The following is a 21,978-nucleotide window of genomic DNA, read 5'->3' as shown; positions in this document are numbered from 1 at the left end:
TAGGGGAGATAAGCAGGAAGATCTTCCCTCCAATGATTCAACCCCCCCCACCCCAAGTGGCTGCAATGGCTAGTGCTGTGCTGATCTGAAGCCAGGAGCCAGGAACTTCCTCCAGGTCCCCCATGTGGGTGCAGGGACCCAAGGCTTTGGGCTGTCCTTGACTGCCTTCCCAAGCCACAAGCAAGGAACTGGATGAGAAGTGAGGCCACCAGGATTAGAACCGGCACCCATATGGGATCCCGGTGCATATAAGGTGAGGAATTTAGCTGCTAGGCCACCGCGCCAGGTCCAAAAAGGTTATTTCTAAGTGTGGGCCCTGGAGAGGACTCAGGACTTGAGATACAGGAGCACTGCTGGTTGAAGAAAGACACAGGAGACCAAGAAGTAGGAATCCAAGGAGCAAAATTTATGCAGTGCATTTTTATCCTATACTTTTTACATAAAGCCAGGATATCTGAACAATACTAAGGAAAACATTATCTCAAAGCAGATCTGCAGTACACATTGGCATTCATCAGGTTGTTTTAAAGAATACTTGTCAGGAAACGCTTTCTTCTTGCAAGCCATTATTTGTTACGGGTCAACAGGTGCAGGCTGTATTCCAGAAACTGGGATAGACTGTAGCCAAGGGAAAAGTAGTCAGAACATAGCCTATGCACCCATTTTCAGGCACACATCCCTGAGTTTTCTCAAGGGTTGAGCAACTCCTCTGGGGTTGCTCAAGCTTCTGCTAATCCTTGTGCCATCCTTATCCCAGCTTGATTATGTCTGAGAAAGCAGTTGACCTAAAATATTTATTTGAAGAGAAGAGAGCTCAAAAGAGAGAAACAGAAATCAAGAAAGAAATCATTTGCTGGTTTACTGCCCCCCGCTCCCAATAGCTTCAATAGACAGATCTTGGATAGGTCAAAATCAGGATCCAGGAGCTTCTTTGTTATCTTCTACATGGTTTGTAGAATCCCAAATACTTGGATCATTTTCTGCTGTCTTCTTAAATTCATTAGCAGGAAACTAGATTGGAAGTAGAGCATCCAGGACTTGAACTCTGATAGAGGATGCTGAAATTGCTGGTGGTGGTTTGACTCACTGTGTTACAACACCAATCCACATTAGTTAGCTCATGAACACAAATCCTATAGTTATCAATCCAATTTCCCCACTTCTGTGCCTTATCCTTTTTCCACCCTCTTTTCTTCAATTCAGATGGAAACACAGATGTACAGGGTAGGGATTACTAAAAATAAGTTCTGATAAAGATTTGGAAGAGATAAGAGAAGAAAAATGAGAAATCTAAGTTAATGAATGACTTCAAAGAATACTTAGTTTAAGGAAACAAAGAAAGAACAAAAGGAAAAAAGTGAGAAATACTGATTAGTTAAAGTAGTCACAGCTGGCACTGTGCCATAGTAGGCTCTTTCCCTCCCTGTTGCATTGGTATCCCTTATGGGCACTAGTTCCTATCCTAGTTGCTCCACTTCCCCTTCACGCTCCCTGCTTATGACCTTGGAAAACAGTGGAGGATGACTCAATTCCTTGGGTTCCTGCACCCACATGGGGGATCCAAAATGAAGTTCCTGCTTCCTGGCTTCATATTGGCTCATTTCTGGCCATAGTAGCCACTTGGGGAGTGATGGAAGACCTGTCTCAGGCTTTCCTCTCTGTAAAAATATGCCTTTCAAACAAGCAAAAAAATATAAATATTTAAGCATTGTATTTTTGATGCTCTTCAAAAGACATGAGGAATGACATTACTTTATTGATATATTATTAACAGATTATTTTAACTGCTAGTGTAAATACACCACTCTTACAAGATCAGTACACATAGACACCCATTTTATAAAGCGTTCACACCTGGGACAGCACACAGCATGGTAGCCTAGTGACGAAAGTCTTGGCCTTGCATGCACCAGGATCCCATATGGGCACTGGGTCATGTCCTGGCTGCTCCACTTCTCATTTGTAGGAGGCCCCTGGCTTCAAAACAACTCAGCTCTGGCAGTTACAGCCACTTGGCGAATGAATTAGCAGATGGAAGATTTCTTTCTCTCTCTCTCTCTCTCTCTCTCTCTCTCTCTCTATATATATATATATATATATATATATATATATATATATATATATATATATAATTGTATATACATAATCTTCCTGCAGTTGGGGACAGTGTTGTTATATGGAGGTTATGCTGCCACTTGTGAAATCAGTATTCCCTATTGGGCTACTGGCTCCAGTCGTGACTGCTTCATCTCCCACCCACCTTCTTGCTAATGCACTTGGTAAGACGCCAACAGTGGCACCAGTATTCATCCCTGCACCCACATAAGAGACCAGAGTTTCCTTCTCCTGATCCATATCCAGTAGTTGTGGCCATTTGTGGAATTAACCAGTGAATGAAAGCGCTCTCTGTCTCTTCCTTTCTGCCTACTGTTTCGCTTTTTAAAATAGATAAATTTCTGTGATTAAATCCACCTTTATTATAAATTATGCACGTAAAGTGATTTTACTAGGTAATTTCAGTGTGTGTGTGTATGTGTGTGTATGTGTGTTGTGTTGTGTATAGAATATTCATTTCAAGATGAAGGAAAAACAAAGACAACAATGAAGGAAAGCTCATTCATGTGTTGACATTCATGTTACCTTGAAAATGTGCTCTTACTGTATACACAAAACTAAGGAAGAAATGAATCTTCTGAATCCAAAAGAACAATAATAATTCACTCATTCTTGATTTTACATATATTAATCTTACTAAAAACTGCTGTAATTAGCTAAAATTTTTACTTTCAGCAAAATAAAATAAGCATTCACAATTTTAATTCTACTTATTGATAATATCAATGATAAGCTATTTTTTCTTATTGTGTCCTCTGCATAGGTAAAACATTGAACTAAATATCTCCTTTCACATGTTATTATATAGTAATCCTTTCTAACAGATACTCCTGTACCTTTTAATTTATAAGAGAGGAAACTGACTTATGAGAGTTCGGTAATATGTTCTAAGAGCACATTTTTCTTTTCTTTTTTAATTAATTAATTATTTTGCATTATGTGACAGTTTCATAGACTCTGAGAACCCCCCACCTCTCCCCATGCCCTTCCCACATGGTGGATTCTTCCACCTTGTTGCAGTATTACAGTTCAAATTCAATCAAGGTTCTTTCTTTGCAAACATATACCAAGCATAGACTCCAGCAACTTATTGTCTAGATGGATTGAACAGTTTCTTGGGGAGGCTATTTCTGGTCTGAAGGTAGAGCTGGCAGACTATCATCCCAATCAATTAAGAGTCCCAACATAACATCAACAACAATTTACAACATTATGGAATTGACATGGTTTTGAGTAACCAGTATGTTAAAAAAAATGCAAGTTCTTAACCACATCCTATGATTAGCTCATTGACATTTCAATTTTAGTTTATATACAGAACCAGCTGCTATACACCTTAAAATGGCTATAGGGTACTATTCAGCTATCTCGTTTCTATTTTCATTTTAATAGTTAGCCGTTTGTTGTGTTGAAGTATAATTTTGCTGATCTTGGCAGATTTTAAGATAATCTAGACTGGCTTATAACTCTAATAAGACATTTGTCGACAATTAAGGTGCAGAACATTTTTTTTCTTTTGGAGGGGTGTGCAGACAAATCTTCAACATCATGGTGAGGAGTGACTAATCTTTGTGTCCCACCCAGCGAGGCATGAGCAAATCCACGCCTGCTCTTTCCTGTCAGATTCCAAGCTCTACTTTTTGTTGTTTGTCTATTTATTTTAGGTTTTTTTAGTTTGTATGTTTGTTTGTTTGCTATGAGGGGTTTCCGGAGCAATCCCGATGGTCATTGCAAGGGAGGGTGGGGGTCCAGAGCTGGAGCCAGGCTAGGACCAGAGAAAGCTCTCCTCCCTGGTCCCGGAGACGTTTATTGTTCTTCTGTTTCTGCAGACCGCTCAGGGCTTCTGGTTGACGTTGGTTTCTGCACGGTAGTGTTTGGACTTCTTCCATCCCCTGTGGAAGCTCCGGTTGGGGGTGGGTGACCTCAGAGTTCTCGGCCTCCGAGGGCATCCAATTCCCTGTAGCCTCCTTGGCAGTTGGGATATAGTCCTTGTTGCTCATATTAATAGTCTGTGGTGAAGATCTGGGAGTCTTCATGGTTGGGATCCAAGCCTCCTCCTTTCCACCTGCTCCACTCAGGAAAGAGCACATTTTTCTTCGTGGATTAACTATGATTCAAACCTAGGTCTATTATTCCTGTTCTTATATCCCATTTTATATTCCCTTATGTTATGACTATTTTTTTAGGAAATCAGTAAATAGTGTGAAGTTTAGCTACTGTCCTTCAGAGAAAGAGAGCCAATGTATTAGATATCTAGAGACATTTATTTGGGAATTGACTCTAGAAATTATTTGTACTAAGAATTACTATGACCTGACATCCATAAGCAGATGGGCCAGAAAAACCCATGATTTAATGCAGTCTGAGAACTCAGAGAATTTATGGTGTAAGCCCAACTCCAAAAGTCTGAGGATCAGTATGTCAAGTCTAGAAGATAGATATCTCAGGTAACTGAAGTGAACGTAGCAAACCGTTAAATGTTTATTCAACTTTAAAAAGGGAAAGAAACTTATGGTTAAATGATTTTTTTTGGTTAAATGATTTTTAAAGGTCAGAAAAAATAACCACTGCAAGCCAATTAATAATTCAACTAAAATAATTTGAATAAATAAATAATTGAGAAAAAAACGAGAGAAGCAATTTTTCCTTTCCTCCTCCACCTTTTGGTTATATTCAGATTGGAGAGATTTGCCAGTGAATTGCATTGGGCCTGTCTACATTGGTGAGAATGGGGTTGTATATGTACAGACATGCCCAGAAACAATTTTACCACTTCCTGGCTCCTCTTAGACTAGCTAAGATAATATATAAAATTCACTGTCTCAAGTTCATGTCTTATCAATTTTGTACCTAAATTCTGCTCTTAAATTGAATTTGACCTCCAAGAAAACACTATATCAAGGTCATAATTTTTCCTAAAATAAAACAGCCACCTGATCAATAACTAAAAAAAACAAGGATAGAAGTCCTTGCCTGACATTTACTCTTCCCCTGGAATCTCATTACTTAAATGCTGATGCAATCTTACCAATACTTAAATACTAACAAAGTGTCCTAAATTAAAGACAACAAGAAAGCTTGGAGCCCAGAACTTAATCTGGGGTCCCCTTGTGAGAGCCAGGGATCCAAAGACTCTCGCTAACACCTTCTGTCTCTCACAATATAGGTTAGCCGGAAGCTGGACTGGGGGTGGAGACGGCATTCCAGTATGGGGTGCAGATGTCTCAAGAGATTTCTTCCTGATGCACTGAACACTCACTCTTCCCCAGGAGCATTTTAATTACTACACTGACATTCTTGGAAATCTGTAACAACAAGACTGAAAATGTTCCACAAGTTAATAAGTGATGTCCACAGATTAATCAGACTTCATTCTGAAACTGCATCCTTCACAAGTTGCTTGGAACCTCAGAACAGGATTCCCTGAGGCCATATGTTGACTCCTCCACCGCATTCCAAACTGTGGCTTGTATGACTAGCAAGAAATCTATTGAATTGTGGCTCAAACCAAATGGAAAACATCTTCAGAGGAGTTACTAAGAAACACAGTTTGTCCCAGTGATAAAGCAGCAGCATGCTTTGGCAATGGTAAGGATGAAACAGAAAGAAGGTCTCTGGCCTTAGAATCATCCACCAGCATACACAAGACCCAGGACTGGAAACAGACTTTGTAGGGGAACTCAGGAGATTCCCCTGCTGGGCTGCAGCTCCTGGTGGTGAATGTGAGAACCAAGGGTCGGGGCAGACTAAGCTGCACCAGGCTGCAGCACTCATAGGCATGCATGGGTCTGAGCATGGGTCAGATGAGGCAAGGTTCCATCCCTACTGATGATTGGGAGAGCAGCAATGGATGTGGGACAAGCCAAGCTAAAGTGCAGCACCCGCAGCACCACATGACAGCTGGATCTAGGGGTGAGCCAGGCTGAGCTAGGCTGTAACACCATTGTTGTGAGATGGAATGGGTGTAGGCCAATTGGACAAGGCTGCATCACCCATTAGTGGGTGTCAGGACTGGGGTTAGCCATGTCAGTCTGTATAACAACACCCACTGACATACACAAGATCCATTGCTTGGGTGGGTCCAGTAGAACATGAAGAAATCCCATGCTAGCCACAGCTCCCACTGGTGAGTCCCAGGGCTGGGGTTGGGAGCAGGCTAGACCAGGCTGGGCTGCATCACCAGTTGGCATACAGATGAAATAGGTCTGGGCGCTACCAGGCAGAGTCACTCCACAGCACACATTGGGACAAGTGAGAGATAGGATGGGGTGCAACATCTGGCAGTTCACATGAGGGCTGGGGCTTGGAGTGAGCCAGGCTGGGCTAGGCTATTGCACCCATAAGTGAGAGCTAGGACTGGCAGGCAGGGAGCAATCAGGGAAAGTGGGCCTGGCAGTGAGAGCCAGGCTGTAGCACCTGCTGGCAAAATGGCAAGACTGCAGGTGGGCCATCTTAGAATGGGCCACAGCACCTGTTGGCACATATAAGACCCAGAGCTGGGAGCAGGCCTTGTAGTGGAACTTTGGGGGCTCTGCTACTAAATTGCTGCTTCCACTGGTGAGCATAAAAGCTGGGTCTGGAGCTGACTCAGGCTGGGGTAGGCTGCTGAGCCTGCTGGTGTACATAAAAGACAAGATGGATATAGGCCAGCAGAACTGTGCAGTAGCACCATCTGGTGAGTGCTAGGACTAAGTACGAGTTATGTCAGGCTGGACCACAAAGCCCTCTGACAGGCACAAGATCCAGGATTGATAACATGTCTTGCAGGGAAACTGTGGACACTCTGTTGCTAAGCTTTACTTATTGTTGGTGAGCACAAGAACCAGGGCTGAGGGTTAGGCCAGGCTGGAGAAGGTAGCGGCACCTGTTGGAATACACGAGAGCTGGGTCGGGGGATAGGTCAGGCTGAGCTAAGTTGCAGCACCCATAGGTCTGCCTGAGAGCTGGATGGGTTGTGGGTTGGGCTTGGCTGCAGCAAAGGCAAGGCCAGGGCCTCAATGGGGGATATTGGGGATCACCACAAGCAGGCCACAACACCTGCTACTATGTTTGAGGGTCAGTTCTGTGGCAGGCTGGCTGGGTTGGGCTAGAACCAGTCAATTTGCATGAGATATGGGGCAGGTTTATCCACCATAATGTGCATTGGCTGGTACAGAGAACATACCACACCTGATCCTGTACCAGCTGGTGCACACGAGTCAAGACTGAGTTCACTCCAGGCGAGGTTTCTTGGGGCCTCCCTGACTAGACCACTGCAGTCAGATCCTGGCTACTAGGAAAAAATCACAGAATGTGTGATCTCACCTTGTAATGCATGTATCGGGACTGGGCTCCTCAGTTGCTGATATCTATGTGAAATGCAGCATGTCAAGATACACATCTAGGACAGCAGGGATATCGAGTGGTTTGAAAGAGAATGGAAAGCAGAACAATTGGACAATTTTCTTGGCTAAGCCTTGCAGCATGTTGCTGCATCCGTGGATGCAATAAATCTTTCAACCTATAAACCTTGGAAAGATTTCCTTAACCTTGGTGCCATAAAGCCAACAATTTCTCAGAATTGCTAAAACCACTAAAGTAACACCCTCTGAACACTATTTCCTACATCAAGGTCTCTAAAGTGTCACCAAAGGACCATCACCCATCCCGGGTGATGATGTAGTTTGATAGCAAGGATCAGACACTTCTGCCTCCCATACCTGCAGACACAGGAGGAAAAAAAAAGAAAGAAAGAAAAGAAGAAAGGAAGGAAGGAAGGAAGGAAGGAAGGAAGGAAGGAAGGAAGGAAGGAAGGAAGAAAGAAAGAAAGAAAGAAATATGTCTCACCCACTTTCTTCTATACTTGACCCTCCCCAACCAATTCAGATGCCCACATGGACGTGCACTCCTCTCAACTATGTAAACATTATTAGAAAGAAAATTAGTGTTTTAAAATGTATAATAATAGAACAAGTGAACAAAACAAGCCTGATTCAATTTTTGGAAGTTTCTAATCACAGAAGCTCTATGTAGTGCTACTTCAGCATTGCTAGTAATGGTGTATTCTCCCCAATAAAAAATAATTTTTGCTTTATGCTTCTAGAGAATGTGAAAACATAATTCTTCTGATTGTAACAAACACTTATTGTCTCTGTGTGTCTGTGTGCTAAATCGTGGTGTGTTGGTAGCAATTACTCTGCGTAATGCTTACAAGGTAGTGAGGCAAGTAGTCTAGTTTTTATCTGGTTTACAATTGTAAACACAGAAACCGAGAGCAGAAAATATAACCTTCTCAAAAAGTAGTGGAATCTAAGCTTGAAATCCAGTTCTGCAACTCCACAAAAAATGAGCAGTAAGTTCTCTAAAATCTTTATGAATTTTGTACTCTCTCTGGCTCTGCTCTCTTCCTTGGATTAGCATTAATACACCAGATGTGTACCCCAGTCACCAATAAGTAATGTCTGCATTGATTCTTCTGTGTAGCCCTAAGTGTCACATAGCAAAAACCCCGATAAGGGACTATAAATGCATAATTCACAATTTTGATTTTTTGTATTAGTCTGAAAATTGATGAAATGTGAATAAGGTGCTAGGAGTGACCTCTCATTTTTTGACATTTTCTTCCTCTTCAATGGTTGGAAGAACATGTTTTTCAAAGACTTGACTATTTACACAGAGGAAATGAATTCCTAGAAGAAATAAGATATGGTTTGAAAAAATATTTACAGGCTCAATTATCTCACTGTAAGAATTACATATGCATAAACTAAAGCTTTCTTGTAATGTAGAGGCTTAAAACATTGATCATTCCGCGATTGGGAAATTATGTATTTCCTAGGTATGTTAGTCAAACCCAAAACATTAGCTCCTTCTCAGAGCCTGATAGCACTAACATGTTCAACATACTTCTTTTATGAGAATGTCTTTCTAATTTCAAATTTTCATCTGTCATAAAAACTTTGAACAATTCCTACCTTGAACATTAGGGAGAAAATAGTCTAAAGACACAAGAAATGTGGGAAAATACTGAACATATATCAGCAATTATTAAATTAAAATTAGTTAACTGGTACATGCCAACTCTGTTTCAACTACTAGTTTTAGGCATTTCATATATGTTTCTTTAAAAAACAGAAATTCTTATACTCATAGAGACTATATGTGAATAAATGATTATAACATCCAAAAACCACATATTCAATGATAATACGTTATACAGAAAATAACAGTGTATGGCTAGGAAAAAGGGAGATTGGGCTAGAATGTGGTTAGTTTTTCCTAAGGCCATTGAGAATGGCTTCCATCAGCAGCTAATATAATTATGCTGAATATGCAGTAAAAATGGTACAGCACAAAAGAATGGATGCTCAAAACCTGAGACAGTAACATTTCATGAGGAATTTGTCTCAAAAAAGATTATGTTTTGGAGAAATTAGTATGTGTATCCAGAATCAGTTTGTGAACAAGTGTATTAAAATAACAACCCGGAGAAAATACAGTCTCTTCAATGAATGTCATTGGGAAAATTGGATCTCCACATACAAAAGTTTGAAATAAGTACACCCTATATAAAAGAAAAACTACAATGGACCAAAAATCTAATCTGAGAACTGAAATTACTAGATAAGACCCCAGAAGTACAAACAACAGCAATAAAAATAGATAAATGGAATTACTTGAAGCTAATGAGCTTTTACATACCTAAATAATCCCCCAACAAAGTAGAGGTAAAAAACAAAATGAAAGAAAATATTTGCAAATTATATATCTTATAAAGTATTAATATCCAAAATATACAAGGAGTTCAATAAAACAAAACAATAACAATAGAAGTCAAAAATCCATTTAAGAAATGTGCTAAGAATATGAGCAGACATTTTTTAAAATATGAAATACAAATAGCCAATAGATACATGAAAAGTTGTTCAGGATCACTAGCCATGATCCCAGTTAGAATGACTATCATTCAGAAATCAAAAAATAGCAAATGCTGTCAAGGATGTGTGGAAAAGCTATTCTCTTATACTGCTTGTTGGGAATGTAAACTGGCGTGACTATTGAGGTAGGCAGTTTGGAGATTTCTCAGAAATCTTAAAACTGATAAATCACATAAGCCATGTATCTCATGTTAGGAAATATACACAAAGGATATAAAATCAGCAAATGAAAGATCTAGCTGTACTCTCGTTTTTTAAATACATTTTATTGTTGTTATTATTTTATAATACAATTTCATATTCCCTTATCCTCTCCCAGTTCCCCCCCCCCCCAGTTCCTCTGTATCATTACTAACATATAGTTCTTCATACTCAGTCTTATGTCCATCATTGCGGGCATTGACAATGGCAGAGAGTCCAGAGTCCTATTGTCAAGATATGGTAAACAGTTTCATTGTAAGTCCATCTTTGTCTGGAAGTAGAAATGGATACCACACTACATCCTCATATCTGGATGTTAGTCTCCATTTCACAGCTACTGTACATCTCCTTAAATGAAAAGTCATGATTCAAAATCAACAATAGAAAGAAAGGAAGATACTTACAATGCCATGAAGTTAAATGGCATGTTACTAGATATGCCAGTCTCCATTACACAACTACTGTACATCCCCTTAAAGGAAAAGTCATGATACAAAATCAACAATAAAAAGAAAAATAGAAATTTACAATGCCTGAAGTTAAATGACATGTTACTAGATATGACAGTCTCCATCACACAGCTGCTATACATCCCCTTAAATGAAGAGCCACAAAACAAAATCAACATCAGGGAGAAAAAAGAAATTAACAACATCAAGAAGTTAAATAACATGCTACTAAATGACTAATGTGTAGCTGAAGAAATGAAAATCAAGAACCTTCTTGAAGAAAATGATGCCACTGCATGATCTACGAGTCATTGAATGATTTAATCAGAAGGAAGTGTTTTGAACAGATGAAAACAACAGAAAACAACAAAACCCAAGTAACATAGTTTCCGCTGATCTTTGTTGAAGTGTGTCTCTTCCAGACAATAAGCAGATGGATTTTGTTTTTTTTAATCCAGAGTACTAATCTATGATGTTTGATTGAGCTTAATCCATTCACATTCACAGTTTAATATATATGGGTGGTACTTTGGTCCTGTCATTTTAGGAATGGGTTGTTCATTGGTTTAGTCTTCTGTTGTCATTTTACTGGGATCTTCTTCCCATTTGCCTTTGGTTTTGGTAGGTGCTATTCCTCTTTTCTGTCAAGAGAACTTCTTGAAGTATCATTTGTAGGGCAGGTTTGGAAGAGACAAATTCTTTTAGCTTTTCTTTACTGTGGAAGAATTTTATTTCATTTTCAAAGAAAAAGAAAGTTTTGCTGGGTATGTTATCCTAGGCCGACAATGTTTTTCTTTTAGAATCTGGAATATGTCCCTCCATTCTCTTCTTGCCTGTAGAGTTTCCTGTGAAAGGTCTCCTGTGAGCTTAATTGGCATTCCTTTATATGTCAATTGATTTTTTTCACGTGCACATTTAAGGATTTTTTTCCTTATGTTCAATTGAAGAGAGCTTGAAGATCATATGTTGTGGTGAAGATGGCTTTTGATCAAGCCTGTTGGGAGTTCTGTGTCCCTCCTGGAACTTGTTTCCCAATTCTTACTTCAGATTAGGGAAATGGCAGAATAGGGTAAGGACACGTTTATGCGGAATCAAGATGGCAGAATAGGGTAAGGACACGTTTATGCAGATGGAAAAACATTTAATCAGGATGAAGCAGAGAGGACATATTTCAGGAAATAAGAAAGGACAGAAGAACAGCAGAGGGCTACCTGGAGACTGACAGACACAGGAAAGCAGCGGACACAATGGTGTGGTGTTGCAGAGACTGATACTCCAGCATGGCGATCTGAACACCACCAGCATCCGGAACTCCACCAGCAACCAGGTAGGAAGGGACTTTCACTGGGAGCTTGGGTGGTGAACCCAGACAAAGAACTGTCCATTCTACTGGTACGTTTGATTTGATCAGGAGCAGACACAGAGCAGCAGATCTCAGATAGAGTGGATTCCGTAGTCCAGTCAGCCCCTTAGAGCTGAATTGGGTGCCATTTTGCACAAGGAGGAAAGGGCAAGGAAGGGACTGAGCATGCGCTGAGCTGGCAGTGAGCTCATTTCTGACTCAGTGAACTGCAATGATGTGGCATTCTACGGATTCCACCCAGGGCAGGTCTGGGTAGCTCGCGGATCTGACGGCCAGCAGATCAAGAACTGTAGTGGTTGTATATCAGGCACCATTTTGGGTACTGTGGCAATAGCTTTGGGACTGCAGGAGACAACAGTGAACTGCGCATGTGCTGATCTCGCGAGAACTTGCTGAGGTCTGTGATTGCACTGGTCCCGCAGGAAAATAATACCAACTGTGGCAGACTACCGGTCAAAATAGGTCCGTGTGGCACCCAAACCTAATGTCCAACAGGTTCCAGCAAGATCAGGACCACCAATAACCTAATTATATTAGACACCTGGTGTTTCTCTAATCCTGGGACCTGCTACAACCAGAAGTGGGAGAAAGGTTGCAAACACAATAGTGCAGCCTCAGCACGGTATCACAGGAAGTTGAGAGTGGTGAGATAAGAGCTGGGGCTGTGGAGACCATGGTGGAAATCTGATATAAGAACCCAGACCTGGAACTCACTGGAGGTTGTGGCACAAGTGGCTCCAACCAAAAAGTTGTGTACCAACCGCAATAAGTAAAACAGCACTGTAGACCTGTGGGTGACACAGCTTAGAAACCTGCCCCAAGGAGAAGACTGTTAACCAGAAGTGCAATGACCAAGAGCAAAAGAAGAGACAAAAGCACAATGAATATTACTGAAAACTCCCCTGCACAGGAGCAAAACCCTTTGCCAACCTCAGAGTTAACTGAGGAAGACATCAAGAAAATGGGGCACACAGAATCCATAAGACTCATTTTAAAGCTTCTGATCAACAATGAGAAGCTCATGCAAGAGTTCAAGGAATTTAAAGAAGCAGTAAAGCAAATCAAGGCTGGTATATCAAAAATTAAGAACACAGTAGAGCAAATTAAGAGTACCTTGGAGAGTCTCCAAAATAGAATGAAGCAAGCAGAAGAAAGAATCTCAGGATTGGAAGATATTTCCTGTCATCAGGGGGAAACAAACAAAAAGCTGGAAGCAGAGCTGGATCAGGCCAAAAAAAGTATTCAAGAATTGAAAGACACTATTAAGAGGCCAAATATAAGAGTTATGGGAGTCCCAGAAGGTGTAGAAAGAGAAGCTGAGTTTGCAAATGTATTTAATGAAATACTCTCGTGTTTGTAACAGCCCAATTTTCCATAGCTACGGTTAGGACTCAACCTAAACATCTATAAATGGATGCTGGATGAAGAAAACATACATTTAACAGAATATTACTCAGCCTTAAAAAAGAATGGAATACTGGGGCCCGGTGCATTGGCCTAGCGGCTAAAGTCTTCACCTTAAATGCGCCAGGATCCTATATTGGCCACCGGTTCTAATCCCTGCAGCTCCACTTCCCATCCAGCTCCCTGCTTGTGGCCTGAGAAAGCAGTCGAGGACGGCCCAAAGCCTTGGGACCCTGCACCAGCGTAGCAGACTCGGAAGAGGATCTGGGCTCCTGGCTTCAGACTGGCACAGTACCAGCCGTTGTGGTCACTTGGGGAGTGAATCAATGGACAGAAGATCATCCTTTCTGACGCTCCTCCTCTCTGTATATGTGACTTAGCAGTAAAAAAAAAAAGTCTTAAAAAAAAAAAAGACATGCAATTGCCATTATGCTTAATGAAATAAGCCAAACCCTCAAAGGTAAATAATTTATGTTTTCTATGATTTGTGGAAGCTAATGTATATAGAACAAATGCAATAAAAAAATGAGTAAATTTGACATCTTCAGATTGGGTTATTGTTAATAATCTTCGTGTATACTTCTCCGGAACATTTGTCTTTCTATTTTCTACTTGTTGAATAATTATTTAGTGGAGGATTAAACTTGTAATTATAAAATAAATTAAAAGTATGTTCTCAAAATAAATGAAAAAAATAAGAAAATGAAGCGGAGCCTCCATAATGTAAAAAGCATGGCTCAGCTTTCCCCTAACTCCAGGTGGCCTTATCTGCCTCCCTTAGCACAAAGTGTCCTGGCTTGCCTTTTGTCAAAAGAAATTCATAGACTTAAGGGAGTGGTTCGCCAGGTGTCACTTGCCATTATTGTCTCGAAGGAAATCCAATTAACTACTTTCAAGTGTCCCCCATTTCATGGGTTGGAGCTTAACAGATCATCATCATAAATTCCCTAAAGATCCCTGTATTGCTGATCAATCAGGAACCTTGCAAGTATGTACCTGTCAACCCAACAGACTGTAAGAACTCACACTTGTAACTACTCAGGGAGCCTGGGAGTTAAGCAATAGATGCCCAGCTCACTGCTATGCAGTTATGAAGGAAGACGTACTTTCTTCTGCCACCCCAATGTCAGTGATTGGCTTTCTGTGAGTTGGGTGAGCAGACCCAGTTTGGGGGTTCCATAATAATGCTTCCAGCCAATTTAGTGTGTTACTTGGCAACAGTAGGAAGGAGAAGGAGGAAAGGGGAAGAGGGAGGGGGGATCCCCATCATTATGTTCTTAAAGCCAAATATATATATACATATATATTTTATTATATATTATGTATAATAAATGAAATCTGTACTGTTTATCAATAAATAATTTACAGAAGGTAAAGAGAATATACCGATTCCTCGAGGCTCTACTCCATGTGTTGCTTTCATTCTAATGAAGGAATAATGTTTTTCGATTGAATTCCTTTAATTTTCCTTTACTGGGACCATGCCATACAATCTAATTGTTTGTTGTTGTTGTTGTGATTATTAGGAATGGGAAATTGGCAGAAAGAGATTCTATTAGCTACCATGGTTCTTCTCACACATAAAGAATTTCCATGCAGACAAAACAGTGAGCCAGGCAAGATTTATCAAAGACAGAAACCTCTTGCTGCAGCAATCAATAGAGGGTCTCTAAAAGAGGAAAACCTGAGAAAATGGTTGAAGAGGCGTCTTTTTAACACAGTGCAGGTGACTGCAATAGCAGCTAACAATCAACAAGAGAGCAGGATAAAATTCACCAAATGGCCAGAATTTGCTGCTTTGCTTGCTCAAGATAAAACCAGAAAGCCATTAGAAGGATGTAATCAATAACTTCTTTTTAGTGTCAGGATGAACTAGAAACTTGTCTTACTAAACGTATTTTCTGGGCAGAAACAATCTTGAACACTTTTAAAGGGACTCCCCATTTTCTTAGTCTAACAGGGAAGTGACCCTAACTACCTTTCACTGAGAAGTTTAGGCTTACATTATTTTGTCAAGGTTGTTAGAAGTAACAATTAGTGGTTGGAAATGTCAAGCATTTTTATTCAGCTCTACTTGACATACTGCTAGTCATTCCTTCCATGCTAAGACTTTTGTGTCATGGGGAATTATCAAATATGAAACTTCTTACCTTCACGCTTTAATTTTAAAATGGAATACATAACTTGAAGTGGTAAAAACATATGCAATTGACATTACTGACATCAATTAAATATAAAAATAAGAAAAGACACTTTCTAATCTATTGCTAAATTTAGACACATATTAATTCTTTGAGTAGGTAGGCTAGTCATTACTATCTCTGTTATATACTTCATAAAATTTAAATGAATTCCCGGCATTTATTTCTCCATTAAATGGTGGCATCATATTCAAATCAGATGGTTAAATTTAAACCTAGAGACTTTAGGCTGTCTTCCAACTTCAATTACATAGTTTGCTTTTAAGAAGATTAATTGAAAGACTTTCAAAATTTTAAATGTGTTTTCTACTGTTTGATTCTTAAAATTGGAATTGTCTTCAAGGGAATTGGTTTTAAGAAAAAAATAAAAGTAACAAAATAGTGGATTTGTATTAAAAAAGAAAATTAATTTTATATTAAAACTAAGATTACATTTGTTGACAAATGGATTGGTAAAGATGAATTCTAAAGCATTCATAACAAATTATCAATTTTAGTGAATTAAATTTTTAAGAATTTAGAAAATTAGAATGTGAGTCACCTCTTGGCATTTCTGAGCCCAGGAAAAGATGTATACGTTACTATGTTCTAACGTCTGAGAGGCGACTCAACATGGCCTGCTCATGGCTGATTACCTTGTGTGGCGAGCAGACCTGCTGGAGCTGATAATCGTGGCAAACAGCTCTCCGAATTACTGCTACCCTGTCAGGATGTGTAAAAAGACTTCTCTTTTAAAAATCTAATTTAATCATATCTATAACATGTGACTCTTGAATAGGTTATGCTGCTCGCTATCTATTTAAAAATGTTAAAATATGTTTTGCAGTCAACCGCACTACCCACTTGATCACTTAAGATTCTTTAAAATACTATTTCAAATTTAGTTAATACTAAAGTTTGCAACATTCTAATAAAATACCAGAACACTTTCTTTTTTGAACCAGCTCTTTAATGAAGCCATGATCAACTTGAACTTCTTGTAACTTCTTAGCATTTGTTTCAGCAGAGCACAGAACAACATTTAATGCAGTGTTCATGGCTTTATGCCTTCACAGTATGCACCAGGAAAATTCTTTGTACCTCTTTTTTCTTTCTAATTCAAATCTGTAGTGGTAGAAACAATATTCTTGGGAGATAAAAAGATCAATGTTCAAAGTGTTTATAGCCACCAGGGCACAATATTTTCTCATTATACCTGTCCATTTATCTCAAGGATGTATTCTTTTTTTAAAAGATTTATTGATTTTTATTACAAAATCAGAATAACAGAAAGGAGGAGAGATAGAGAGGAAGATCTTCCGCCCGATGATTCACTCCCCAAGTGACCTCAACGGCTGGTGCTGTGCCAATCCAGAGCCAGAAGCCAGGAAAGTCCTCCAGGTCTCCCACGCGGGTGCAGAGTCCCAAGGCTTTGGGCCAGCCTTGACTGCTTTCCCAGGCCACAAGCAGGGAGCTGGATGGGAAGTGGAGCTGCAGGGATTAGAACCGGTGGCCAATATAGGATCCTGGTGTGTTCAAGGCGAGGACTTAAGCTGCTAGGCCATGCCGGCGGGCCCAAGGATGTATTCTTGCAGTGATAATGACAAACAGTGCTCTAAGACTGGACAATTTATCAGTCTCAGGGATGAGGGATCCAGGTTGGGACTGAGTGTAAAGTTAGAAGCTTCCATAGCAATAACCAGAATGCTCTCAGAGGAACTTTATCATGACTGCCTCCTTACTACAATTACTGAAAATTTAAACAGTTGGTCTGTTTTGATAATATCTAATTGCCCCCACAAATGTGTCTTATACACTTCCACATCACCACCTTGCTATAAAGACAGTGACTTTTACCAATTAAAGACATTTTGTAAGGAGATGTAAAGTGATAACTACCATCTTAAGAAAATCTAGGTGTGTGACACAGCATCAATAGTTAACACTAACGCAGTTTGTGGAAAAGCACACTGCTGTACCTCATATCTCTAGAATTTCATCAATTGTGTAATTGAAACATTATGTGCATTTAGTAGCAACCACCCAGTGCCCATCTTCTCTGATAGCCATTCTGTGTTATGCTTCTGTGAGTCAAAATGCTTTATACATCATATAAATAGTACCAAGGAATATTTTCCCTTTACCACCAGCATATTTTAATTATAATATTCTCCTAAAGTTTCACCCAACTCATTTCATATGGCAGGATTTCCTTCTTTTATTAAAAATAAATAATATTCTATTGCATTTATAACATGGTTTTTTTATTCCACTTATCTCTTAATAGATACTTCTGCTGTTTCCATATTCTGGACATTGTGAATATTGCCATAATGAACGCTGGAACACAAATATCAGTTCAAGATCATAATTTCAATTCCTTCATTTATATGTATAATGTAGTACTGTATTCTACAGTGTTTATGTTTAACTTTCCGTTTCCATAATGGATGCATTGTTCTGCATTCCAATCAACAATGTATAGAGGTTTCAGTTTCTCCGCATCCTCAGTAACGTTTGTGTTTGCTTCGTCTCTCTCTCCATCTGTCTGAGACAATAACCATCCTAACAGGCATTCGCTAATATGTTCTTGTGGTTTTCACTTGCATTGCCCTGATGGCTGATGTTCATCTTTTCATACACTTGTTCACCATTTGCATAATTTCTTAGGAAAATATCTATTCAGGCCCTTTGCTTAATTTAAAAATGTTTTTGGAGTTTTTCTGCTATTGTTGTTTAGCTATTGGATTGGAGTTTCTTATTTATTGTGCATATTCACTGCGTACCAAATAAATTTGAATGTTTTCTTTCATTTTGCCTTTACATTCTGTTGAGTGTTTCCTTTGGTACAGAGTTTTTGTTCTATGCAGTCTCATTTATTTCCCAAGAAATAATTCCAAGGCTATTAATATGATGTTATCTATCATATTTTCTTCTTGAATTTTACAATTTCAGATCTTACATTTTAGTCGTCAATTCACTTTAACTTGATGTTGGGGTGTGGTATATAAGTTTTGAGTTGGCACACATTTCCCCAATACTTCATGTATAAAAGATTTTTTTTTTCATGATGACTAATCCTGCCTATTTGATCATAGTATTTCTTGATAACAAGGTTATCCCTACTATTGAGATTGGTGAAATGATTAGAACAGGAAAATGAAACAGGAATTTGACTAAGAAAAAGTGGACTAAAAATAATGAGGAGAATGACATGAACATAGAATGAACTCCTCATTAATTTCGAAACTAAAGAGCAGAGGAAAACATTTTTACTTTCAGGAAAACACTTTCTCACGTGGATGAGGATGGTAGCTGGTTTGGAGAACCTTCTCGAATTCAAACAGTAGTATACTTTAATCATGTGTATATGTAACAGTGTATTTTAGAAACTCAATAGGCATAGCTTCCAGCCAGAAGTTTCACAGAACTGTTGCAGGCTTTTGAACCAACTGACGAAAAATCTCTTCCTCTCTATTTCTCTGCATATCAAGTGGGTGAAATTGAAAAGTAAGCATTAGAAATAAAAATAAACATAAAGGAAGAGATTACCCCAAATATAGAATTCAGTCCCACTTTTGTGACAGTAGCTTTTGAAAGGATGTATGCAAATTTTTGCTTCATGAAATGTCAGCACATTTACATATGTCACCTTTTTTGTTCCTTTTACTCAAATAAAAAGGTTACAAACTAAATGGAATTTTTCAAAACCTAATTTGTGAAGGCAGGGTACAGTCTTATTTTGAAAAAGTAAGGACAATTTGTTAATTCGGTTAAAAATTTTACTTATGTTTGGTGAAATTGCTGAGCTGTACTTTCTAAAAACTGATTGGACCAAAAATTTTCATGTGCCCTGAGGCCTTACAGTTCTCTACTGAAATGAGTCAGGAGAAAGGAAAGCAGAACTTCTCATCAGTTTATTTTTCAGGAGAAATAAAATCTAAAATAAATAAGACAAAATGCAATTTTAATATAATGTTTTGTTTTGCAATCTATGGCTTTTTATTCCTAATTTTTTTCATTTTAAAACCTTGCTTTCATGATTTTGCTAAAGGGCTGTTGAAGAACTCTGAGAGTCTTAGACCCCCAAAACTGCTGAGCCATCCAACGTCTGTGAAAGATAACAGCCGCTCCTGCTGAATTCTGCTGAGCATGTCTCTAATAGATAATGTGAATTGTCTGTAGCTGTGGGATTCTTAGATCAAGCAAGAGAATTTTTTTTCTGCCTTTACCACATACTTAATGTTTCTGTCATCTCTATTTGAACTATTTGAACTGTGTGTTTTTCTTCCTTAGTCTCTCTGTTTTATATTGTCAAATTCAACATTTCTAAGAAAAAATGGAGCACTTTCCAAAGGATACTGTGAGTACAGAATTCTCTTCAGTGCAATACGCCATTAATTCTACTAGGAAAGCTCTCTCCTTTGAACTTCTTAAACTATTTCGAGAGTCATGAAAAAAAAAATTTAGGTTTTTGAGTAGAAACTCTTTTAAGAAAAAATTAACTCTGTTTTTGTGAACATCTTACTTTAAATAATGCATTCGTTTATATCTGTAAAATACCAAAATTCAGCAATGACTTAATTGATCCAGGAAAACATAGAGAATAATTAGATAACTTGGAACAAATTTCTACCTATTAAATATTTTACTACTTATAAAATTATTTGACTTTACCCTCACAGTGCAAGTGGCCAGCCACAGAGTTAAGACTATGTTTAGGGAGAATAGAAAGGCTGAAATGTAAACTCTATTTTGAGTGTTCTGGCTATAGTAAGAAGGGTAAAACAAAACCGTTATTCAAATGAGTGAATGAACTGATGGGATTGTTGCAAGTGAGTTGGATTTTTCACAGGAAAGGGATATTTTGTGTTGCTTGAGAGTAGACAGTCTTATATTTTAAAGACAAATAAGTTGAGATGCTAATGACTCGAAATTTGTGATAATCTAGTCAAACATGCACTCAACTTTGTTGTATAATATTTGTGAATAATTAACTAAATAATATAAAGGACGTTTGGGAAGTTTTAAGCATATCATTAATAAGTTAATAGCACATCATTCTTAGCCATTTATTAAATTCATATTAAAATGATTAACTTGTCAATTTTTTTAGTTAGAAAACAATCCATTTTTAATCTGTCCCAAACTGTGAATTTTAATAATTTTTACTCGCTTCATCACCAGCCCACTGCTGCTGAATCCATTACAGAATTCATATATTTTTAAATATTTGTCTATTTCTAATTGAGAGGCAAAATTGCAGAGATAGCAGGAGAAACAGAGAGAGTGAGAGGTTTTCCATCGTCTGGTCCATTCTCCAAATGGCTGCAGCAATTAGAACTAGGTCAGTCTGAAGCCAGGAGCCTGCAGCTTCTAATGAGCTTTTCATGTGGATGAAAGTTCCCACGGACTTGAGACATATACTGTTTTGTTTTGTTTTGTATTGTTTTGCACACTAGCAGGGGGCTAGATCACAGGTGGAGCAGCCAGGACTCAAACCCACACTCATATGGGATGTCAACTTTGCAAGAAAAGGCTTAACTCACTAAACCACTATGCTGGCCCCATTTGTAGAATTTAGTACATGTTGGAACAGATTTATGTGAAAAGTTGAGAGACTCTTCTACATGAGTAAGAATTATTGTCTTAAATAATGGGTCCACATAATGAAACATTATATAAATATATGCACATCTTCTAACAGATAGGGTATGTGATATTAAAGATATCTAAAAAAAAAGATCTGATAGGAGTAATGCCTTGGAACCTAGAAGAGGGGCAACATACTAAAGATTTTTAAAGTAACAGTGTATAGAAGCTTTACAGAAAGACACTGCATTTGCTTTATTTTATTTGACACACAATAGCTGTACATACTCATGGTGCATACTATAATATTCAAATATATAGAGGGAGTGTTGTGAACTATTATTATTTTACTTTACAGGTTCTAGAAAGCAGTGGGCCAAAGCTTTTGGAGACAGCTGAAGAAATCCAGGAGAGGCGCCAGGAAGTATTGAGTAGATACCAGAAATTCAAAGACCTGGTTGTTAAGAGGGGTCAGAAGCTTGAAGAGTCTTATTACTATCAAGTTTTCAGACAAGAAGCAGAGGACTTTGAGAAGTGGATCATGGAGAAACTCACCATTGCAAATGATAAGAGCTATGAAGACCCAACTAATATCCAGGTCATCCAGTTCCTTTACTTACCCAGACAAGACCTTAAGACATCTAGAGAGGGATACAGGTTTTTTTTAAATCAGTGTTGAAAAGTTTGTGTGAGGTTTGGAAGCAAAGCAATACCAAACAAATGAATAAATATGAGCACATGGACTGGGAAACTAAATA

At 38.6% G+C, this 21,978-nt stretch overlaps 1 protein-coding gene across 1 annotated transcript in view; it reads left to right on the top strand.

The window, feature by feature from the left end:
• The first annotated feature begins 19,809 nt into the window (after nucleotides 1-19,809).
• Nucleotides 19,810-21,978, top strand: part of SPTA1 (spectrin alpha, erythrocytic 1) — a 76,148-nt gene continuing 73,979 nt past the window's right edge. Inside the window, exons 1-2 of the mRNA XM_058660488.1 lie at nucleotides 19,810-19,991; nucleotides 21,579-21,818. Of these exons, the coding sequence (XP_058516471.1) occupies nucleotides 19,968-19,991; nucleotides 21,579-21,818 (264 nt within the window). The 5' untranslated portion in view covers nucleotides 19,810-19,967. The remainder of the gene's footprint in view (nucleotides 19,992-21,578; nucleotides 21,819-21,978) is intronic.

The sequence above is a fragment of the Ochotona princeps genome, chromosome 2 (assembly GCF_030435755.1).
Source record: "Ochotona princeps isolate mOchPri1 chromosome 2, mOchPri1.hap1, whole genome shotgun sequence".
Taxonomy (NCBI): domain Eukaryota; kingdom Metazoa; phylum Chordata; class Mammalia; order Lagomorpha; family Ochotonidae; genus Ochotona; species Ochotona princeps.
The sequence above is the reverse complement of the archived record's forward strand: the minus strand, read 5'-3'. Positions and strand labels throughout refer to the sequence as shown.